The 9,036-nt window shown below is 36.6% G+C and overlaps 2 protein-coding genes across 2 annotated transcripts; both read right to left on the bottom strand.

The window, feature by feature from the left end:
• Positions 1–2,024: 2,024 nt before the first annotated feature.
• Positions 2,025–4,299, bottom strand: LOC106924383 (prefoldin 5). Its single transcript, XM_014998069.2, has 6 exons — positions 4,141–4,299; positions 3,846–3,948; positions 3,589–3,620; positions 2,649–2,723; positions 2,463–2,568; positions 2,025–2,311 (listed from the first exon to the last, which is right to left on the bottom strand). The coding sequence occupies exons 1-6, from the start codon at positions 4,204–4,206 to the stop codon at positions 2,226–2,228; spliced, it is 468 nt and encodes a 155-aa protein (XP_014853555.2). The 5' UTR covers positions 4,207–4,299; the 3' UTR covers positions 2,025–2,225.
• A 688-nt stretch (positions 4,300–4,987) lies between these two features.
• Positions 4,988–8,903, bottom strand: LOC106924398 (prefoldin subunit 5-like). Its single transcript, XM_014998092.2, has 6 exons — positions 8,566–8,903; positions 7,052–7,154; positions 6,838–6,866; positions 6,280–6,351; positions 5,812–5,917; positions 4,988–5,469 (listed from the first exon to the last, which is right to left on the bottom strand). Exons 1-6 carry the CDS (start codon positions 8,626–8,628, stop codon positions 5,420–5,422), a joined length of 423 nt encoding a protein of 140 aa, XP_014853578.1. The 5' UTR covers positions 8,629–8,903; the 3' UTR covers positions 4,988–5,419.
• Positions 8,904–9,036: the final 133 nt, after the last annotated feature.

Here is a 9,036-nt window from a genome sequence, read left to right on the forward strand (position 1 = left end):
CGTTTGTGCACCTTTGTGAAACATTTTTTCCATCCACCAAACTTTTTTAAGTGACCTTTTTTGACTAAGCCTTCTCATAAAGCATATCAATGACTGCAACAAGTACCATTTCTATGTTTGCTAATTTTTACACATTTCAAGTAGAAAAAATAACTAAGCTTGGACAAAGTTTGAACATTTTGGGCAACATCAAACCTAAAAATTAATATGGCTCCCATATGTTTAAAACATGGTGATATGTAAACTGATGAGTTGGTATTTTTGTTTGTATATTTACAATTATGTACTTCTGTTACTGAACCAGTTTTTGAAAAAAATATATATATATGCAGAGAAATGTGTTATTGCATTGTATTAATGAGCTAAGAACTCATCTCCAGAGTCCTGTTTTTACTTTGCAGGTCAATGGAAAACCTCAAAGGTAGTCAATATTTCATTTTTCTATTCAGTCATCCAACATATTAAGACATAAGGAAGTGAATGAGGGTATAAACTTATTGGAATGCAGTAAAGCTGTTTTTATTTCCCCCATAACAAATCGTTTTGGAGGATTAATGATGGTATTTTACTGAATAAAGCTGTTTTCTAGACCAAACTGGATGGCTAACATTTGATATAACATTATGCTTGCAACTTCAAAAATTGCACAGAAACCAAATGCATTTAACTGAGTGCTACATGCTATGTACTTTATGTACAATTTAGTTTTCCAGTTAAAAATCACAAACTTTCTAAACTTAGTTTGCTTCATTCTATGCTCTTGCTAAGGTGCATGCTTGTTCTTAATGATTTATGGGGGACCAAATAAAAATTGAAGAACTACAACCTCCTGTTCCTCCACATAAGTACGAGACAAAGAAAGAACATTGTTATAAAGTCGTGAGACCTGGGATGAAGAACTTCATTTATTGCCTCCCAGGAAAAGGTCACTCTGCGCTGAAGACTCATCAGCCTTACAATTCTCATGGAAATTCAGCAGGTCCTTGGGAGACCCTAGTGATGTGATGCCATCATTAAAAAAACGTTATCAAAGGAGGTAATGCACCACACACTTTGTAGATGGAGAATGCAACAAAGAAGCAGCAGCTTACATGTAGTCCTGTTTCCTGTGTGACTGAAAAAACACCAAAAGTAGTAATGTACATGACATTCTGTGTGCGATGTCTGTGTTAGCGAGAGAAAAAACATTATTTGGCGTCAGCAGCTGGTAACTATGCTTATTTTTCTCTGTCCGTCCATCCCAAAAGTAGGTTTTGGTTTACTTTTGAGTTCCGAGGCTGTCTGTACATTTACCAGACTATCGGGGCTTTTATGAAAGTCCTACAGTCTATAAAGCTGCACTAAAAAGCTGCTTTTTGTTTGATGTCATTGCACTGTTTCAGTATGTTGATGACATCCTCATCTGTAGCAAATTCCCTGCTCGGTGCACAAAATACAAGTTTATTTATTGAAACATTTAGATCCTTTTAGCCACAAAGTTGGTCAAAATTGTAAGTTGTGCAGGAAAACGTTACATTTTTAGGACATGTTATCACTGCAGAGGGATGTTTCTTGTTCTCACAACATGTTTCTGCTGTTCAAAATATCCCCAAGCCCACCACTAAGAAATAATTTATGTCCTGTTTGGGCATGATATCATATTGCAGAAATTTAATTCCCAATTGCTCTGCCTTTAAAGCCCCTTTAGAAACCCTCAATCGCGTTATGTTAGGGGAATTTTAAAGCCAAGTTAAAGTTGGCCTTAAAGGTTAATCTACTTTTCCTTAAATTAAACATCTTTGCCGTCAACAAAATTATACAGAATCCCAGCTAGAATTATTACACTGCAGTTTTGTCCTTCAAGTCTAACGATCAGTCACCAAAACATCCAGTTTAGATAAACTTGTACACCTTTTCACAATATGCAGGTTTTTGCAACATATGCCAAGTGGAATGGAGAAATAATCAAGAAAAGTCTCAAGCCTTACCTACTAGGATGAAAATATTTATGATCGACAGATCTAGCGACAAATAATGAGACAAGATTTTCTTTTTAACCCAGACTTAACTAGCTTTAATGACTAAAGTCAACACCAAATTTTATTTAAATTTCTGCAAGTACACAGGGAGTCTCCCATGTACCCGCCAACCTACACTTCAAACATAATTTGTGCATTTTGCATCATCTTGTCAAGGCAAACTTAGAAAAGGTCTCTAATCCTGAATAGCTCAAACAGTTGTTCCCATCAGGCCTTTGCGTTTCCAACCATCTGTGATGCCTGTTGGCTCTGTTGTAATTGCTGGATCTTCAGATTCATTACTTCAATGACCGCTGAAAAACAGAAAAAGTTATTTTTACCAATCTGCCATTATGCGGGATAAGTATTTGCCTCTATGTTAAATCAGATAACTAACTGATTAACTACTTTTTTGGTTCACTAGCTATGAAAATGCTCAGAGCTCTTGATTTATCCTCATATTACCTTGTTTCATAGCGTGTTTCTCTTGAAGAGCAGGCTGAATTTTCTCTATCTGCTTTGTGAGGAAGTCTATTTTACGCTTGAAGAATGTCTTTGACTCCTCCACATTCTAGAAAGACAAAATATGATCAAGTACCATTTATTCTGACATAGTTGACAGTAGTATACATTCAAAAGCAAATATGTTACCTTTTCAACATAATATCCAGTTCCCACATCCACTAAGACATGTTCCACATCATTTAACGTTCCAGGAACGTACATCTGGGTAGAAACAGCTAAGGCACTCCAACGGTACACAACATCTTTCAATACACATTGACCAGCCATAATATGACCATTATTGGGTGAGGTCAACACACAAATCATGTCCACCTTGGCACGTTAGTGGGTAGGATGTTGTAAATGGAAACCGAGCAATTTGTCCTCAAAGTTAATGAGTTCACATAAATAAAGTAGGCAACTAAATAAAGTTAACAAATCTAATAAGGAACAAATGTTAAATTGTAAATGTAAAGCCTTTGATAGCGACAGTACTCCAGGATGCAGTGCAATAGAAGGATAATACACCTTGATATAAGCAAAACATTTTACAGAAATAATTTAAAGACCTTAGCAAGAGGTTGAGGTGTAGCTTTGCTCCCAGACCTCAATCCAATCTAGCATCAGTGGGCTGTGTTTGACAAACAAGACTGATCCATTTTTGTCCCCACCTCACATCTTACAGGCCTTAACATAATCTGATGCTAATATCCTAGTGCCAGATACTGCAGCACACCCACTGTGGCCCAACACACCATTAACCATGGAGTCATAATGTTATATCTGATAAGTGTGTATTGCACCATAAAGAAATATGTTTACCGTCACTTTTCATAGACATCTATAGATGCAATAGTTAGCTTAGACGCATCAATGGGTGTAAAAGCCGTTTCCTTGAGTGATGCAGTTTTAATTAAGATTGAAAAAATAAATCCACGATGTTAACCGAGGCTTGAGTTTAGTTTGAAACTATATAGACCTATAGATAAACGGCTAATAAGCTGCCAGTGGCAGCATGCCTTTGATTCCTATTAGTCTTATTGCAGTATTCTGATCGATTGATGGTGTAGAATGATGAAAAGGATACAGAACTGGTGAGAGGCACAAGCAACTCTTTTCCTGTTCAAGAAAACAAAGAAAGCATAGTTACCAGATAATTTCATCAATTATGAATCAAAAATAGCTGAAGAACGAAAACTGTAATCCTGGGAATTAGATTGGTAATGTTAACATATTTATTCAGACATGTTTTAAAATAACTGAATAAGAATAAAGTATAATCTATAAATACCATTTAGTTTAATTTTCCTACATTCTATTTAAGCAGAAATGTAGTTTACGTACCTTTATTGTTTGGGTTTAGGACAGTTAAGCTGTCTTTTGCTTCAACAAACTTGTTCTGGGCAATTTTCAGCTGACTTATGGAAGACGTCAAGAACTCAACCTCCTGAAATAAAACATCAGCAATTAAAAATGAGCACAATAAAGGGAAGCATTGTGATATTAACACGCTGCAGCTGTATAAGAATCGACAGCAGTAGCGTTGGAGCCATTTTCCTTTTAATTGGGGGAAATACTGTTATATAGTCACACATGGCAGATAAACTAGTATCTTAAATACTGTAAAAAGAAACAATACCTGGTCCAGTTGGCCTTTTAATCCTTCCAACTGAGGAAGGGAGAGGTCTGTGAGATTCACCGCCATATTGGAAGCGTGATGAGCAACGAGCTGCACTGGGTGCGCACCATTTGTCAGCCGGAGACCAGAGAGTTGCGCCGGGTTGGCGGAGTTTATTCACAATTTTAAATGGGGAATCAGATGCCCAACATGCTTCGTCCAGATAAACAGTGGGAATCAGAGATTTTCTTTTTTGGTGTAGCAAAAGGAAACATTACTTTAATGACGAATATGCACAGGAAATATGCAGACCATCGCAAATCACATACTGTGCCGCAGTATTAAGCAACAAATAATGTCTAACTCTGTCATCCTTATTACGAACGTCCTTAATAACGTAATAAGCACAGATCCCTTGGTTTTCCCTCGTTAGCTAAATACATTGCCCTCGTTTTGAAGATGCAAACTCCTCCGCCACTTCGTCATCGCTTCTACCCAAGCCATGCACCGGCTGACTGTTAAGAAGTATCCCATTAATTGTGCTTCCGACTGAGAAATGGAGCGAGATTGATCTAAAACACTGCCCCCCTGTGGTCAAAATGGCATCCATCAACGCTTTAGGCCAAATAAATTTAAAATCTCCAATCTGGAAAGAATTAATCTGTTACCCCGTTACTCTCATTTATGTTATCCAAGAGGGGATTTAATAATTGTGTGCAGGAGTTGATTGAAGCTCATCCATTCTGAAAAGCATTTTCTTTACTATTCAATAAAAAAATACTAATACAAAATAAATTATCTTAAATAATAATTTTAAAAAACTGCATCACAAGGCATTTTAGTAAAAAACAAACAAACATAGTCTAAGTGATGTTTAAGAGATTGCATTTAATATCCATATAAGACAGAAACTTTACCAACAATCCTGCCTTTGTTTTAATGTTACATAAATGAAAGAAATTAGTTTGTTTTTAGTAACATTTAACAATAAAATGGTTATTTCCCTATAGCAATGTATCACAGCATGTTTTTCTAACATTACAATCAATATATTCCTGGGTTTTAACATACAGGTGAAACATTTTGAAGAAAACCCAACATACCGCACATCCGAGCCATTTCACCCAAAAAAACAGGGCACAAAAATAAAACCTTTAAAATATTACATTTTTAAACCAGCAACAACTCGAATGAAAACAATTAACTTAAGAAAACTAATAACAATTAAACTTCAGAGCAGAGCTATGCCTCATGTGAGTGTTGACACAGCAACACCTGGACACTCGTACGGCAGGTGAATTCATGACCTGTGGTCGGCAGCTCCTGTTGTGGGAATAGATGCCTTCCCTCCTGCAATAAATAAAAACTATTTTTTTAAAGATAATTATATTTGACGGCTGGTAATCGGTGTTCAAGTACATTTTCGGGTATGCGTGTATAAAAATGTATTATCGGGACATGAGGTTTTAACCTGCAAAAACCCAGACTGAGGGGACGACTGGACAAAAAGTGCGAACGTATAAATGAATGGCTGGATGTATAAACGGATGGTTAATGGAAAAAGATGATAAATGGAAAATGGACAAACCAAGGGACACATGGAGGAAAAAATGGACTAGTTGATGGAAAACTACTGTAGTAAGTGAAATAATAAAAACAGGAGATTCTCTTTTAAGAGAAATCTCAGCTTACCTTTGATGATTAAACATTTCTCCTCAACAACTGACTCAACCTTTTCCACCTGCTTTGAGACGAGCTCTATCTGCCGCTTTAAGAAGGCCTTGGCTTCCTCCATGCTCTACACAGGCAAAAAACATAACGAGCTTTACGTACTGAGAATACACCTTCACCTGGACTTAAACTTTATTTACAATGTTTTATTTTCACTGAATCGATTCAGTTCATCTGTGGATTTTTCACATTTTGCAGATCATTCAGTTTTTGAACTTTGTCAATTTATTAATCTCACTTTCTTATTAAACAGACACAACAGACCCCGACATTCAAACAAAGATGATAGAAACAAAAGAAAGAAAAAACCTACTAAACTACAGCACTGGCTTACAAGACGTGATAAAAACACAATATCTCATTTCTCATCAGACACAACCTGAACTTATTAGTTCTACACATAAGTTTTCAAAAGCAAGCACACGTTACCTTTTCCACATGAAATCCGGCCCCGATGTTCACCAGGACGTGGTCCGCGTTTAAAGCTCCAGGAACATACATCTACATCAACAGTTCAGGTCACGGATCTGAAATTGCTGCTTTTGATTTATATCCCACCACAAAGAAATCACCCGGGATCATATTTAGTTGAGTGGTAAGTTCGTCTTGCAAAGTCCGCTGGTGTTTAAACTAATGTGTGCACTCACTGATGATGAGGCGGTGGGCTTTGTAAGCAAAGCCCACCGCCTCATCTCCTCACCGCCTGTATGATCTCTAAAGATCATACTGTGAAAAAGTTGACTCTTTCTGCTTCATTCATTTTTTTTCTAAATTGACCTTATTTTCTAAGACGCTGAACTTTTGGGTTTTCACAATCTGTAAACCATAATTAGTAAAATATGCTCTTTATCGTATTAAAATCCAAAGGTAGAGGCCACTGACTTCACCATGAGATGTCAATAAACCAACACTAAAAGTAACAACGGCTGCTGGATGGACAGATTCAAACATTTATTTTGATGAAAACACCAAAGACTCAAAGGATACATAGCTAGTGAGGGGCACAAGGAATTCTCCTGTTTGTGATGGGATAGAAATGAAAGGATGACTACACACACACACACACTTTGATACTTCATCTCTGATAAACACTAGACATAAAATAATAATCCAACCATTCAAACCTCGTAGTATTGAATAAATAAGGATCAAGCTGGACTATGACAACAACAAAAAAAACTTTTTTCGATCTTCAACACACCATTTCTGTTTCTGTTCATGATCTCTACGCTCTCCAGTGAGTGAGCGTACCGGGTCTGGGAGTCTTTCAGCTGTCTGACTAAACACACCAGGAACTCGGCTTCCTGAAAGAAACATCAACAGGAATAAAAGAGGAGCAGGCGTCGGTGCAAAACAAACAGCAAACGAGAATGATTCCAAAACATTTAACATAAAAAGCACTTATGATGGTGGATTCATCTATTTACCCAAAATGAGCTCATTCTCATTGCCAGATGGAAAACAGTGAAATTTAATACTTGTTTTGGTATTAATTAGCTCCCAAATATAAGCCATTAATATGTATTCCCCCCATTTTAAGTGTTCAAACAGTAGAGGAACAGGCTCACAAATAAAGGGAGAGCAGTAAGAGATCTGACACTGGATTATTATAGTATAAATAATCAGAAGTGCTAACAATAAAATGTCTGAACTCGCATAGTGCTTTTCCAGTCATACTGCTTCACATTAAAGCCATATTCACAAACATATTTATAAGTGCCTTGCCCAGGAGCAGATTGACATACAACAGGAGGAAGCTGGACTTGAACCTGCAACCTTCCAATTACAAGATCAAAAAGGTCTCCCAAAATATATGTACGGGAAAGGTTTCCAACATTGTACACACACCACATCTATATTTGATATGAAACTTCAGGCTAAAAAAAAACAAAAACTTTTTGTTTATTCTCAACTAGAAAAATATGCAAAAAGCCAAATTCGAGCAATTTCCCAGTATAAATGGTGTACATATATCAGCTTCTCCTCAACATCAAGCAGATCTATTACTAGTTTTAGTAAAAAAACCTTCTAAATGGTTAATAATTTACCAAGAGGATTGACAGATTAATAGAAAACATTAGTTGTGACACATGTTGCTATGGAGCAGAAATGCTAAGTGAAGGGGCTGGGATGCAAATAATATCAAAGCGGACTTTATCAAAGGCCCATCATTCTTGCGCAGTATTTTCAATTATTTGATATGCAAGGACAAAAAAGCTGATATAAGGACTTTAAAATAAAAGCAGTTCGTTTATAAAAGCCATTAAGACTCAACACAGCTGCATGTTTTGGTAAACGAGTGTGGACATTTGGTTTTTTTTTTTTTATTTCAATTCAAAAATACTTTCCAAAGGGAGATTAGATATTGTCGCTCATATCATTAAAGTATCTTCAAAAAGCGTGAATGGTGACGTCGTTGACGAGCTCTGCTAACCCACTTCATTTGCTTTTGCGGCCACTTTTTAATATATTCAGAAGCTACAAATTTTATGTTCAGAAAATACCAAAGCTAAAAATGTGAAGAACCAAAAGAAATCTCGAACATTCAAAAATGACTTTGAACGTTGGTTCAAAGTCATTTTGTTCCACTGGCCTTTAGCATTCCCCTGATAGTTGGGCGGTTAGACACATGAAGCTAATGGTAGCGTTAAACGATTTGTCCCGTTTCATTCCAGGCCAGTGTCCTCATATAGTAAAAATAAATAGATTAAAAACCTGTTGTAGTTGATTAAAGCACTCCAGGCCAGGCTGAGAGAAGCTTGGGAGATTTATCGCCATGATGCAAAAGAGCCGAGAGAAGAACTTTCATGTTTCGAACTAAAATGATTTGAAACACTGCCCCCATGTGGACGAACCAGGATCTACACTAGAACTGTCACGCAAGCTCCAGTCATTCTTACTTGCCGGGGCCCCTAAAAAGGGGATTAAACAGGAAGATAAAAAACTTATGACAAGCACTACATCAAATACTTTATTTCCACTACTTATTATTGCATCTTTTACAAGCCAACATTAATAGCCGAGCTGTTTTAACTCCTTTTCATTCTTAGCAAAAATAAAACATCAAACCAAGTGATGATTTAAAAAAATACTTTAAGACTTGCATCTCCATTCAAAAGGATGAATACAATAGGTCTACAGTAAACCACTGCATCTGTAAAAAAACAAAAAAAAACACGTCCAAAA

The sequence above is a fragment of the Poecilia mexicana genome, unplaced genomic scaffold (genome assembly GCF_051168715.1).
Source record: "Poecilia mexicana isolate PSO_F unplaced genomic scaffold, ASM5116871v1 scaffold_5, whole genome shotgun sequence".
NCBI classification, from domain to species: domain Eukaryota; kingdom Metazoa; phylum Chordata; class Actinopteri; order Cyprinodontiformes; family Poeciliidae; genus Poecilia; species Poecilia mexicana.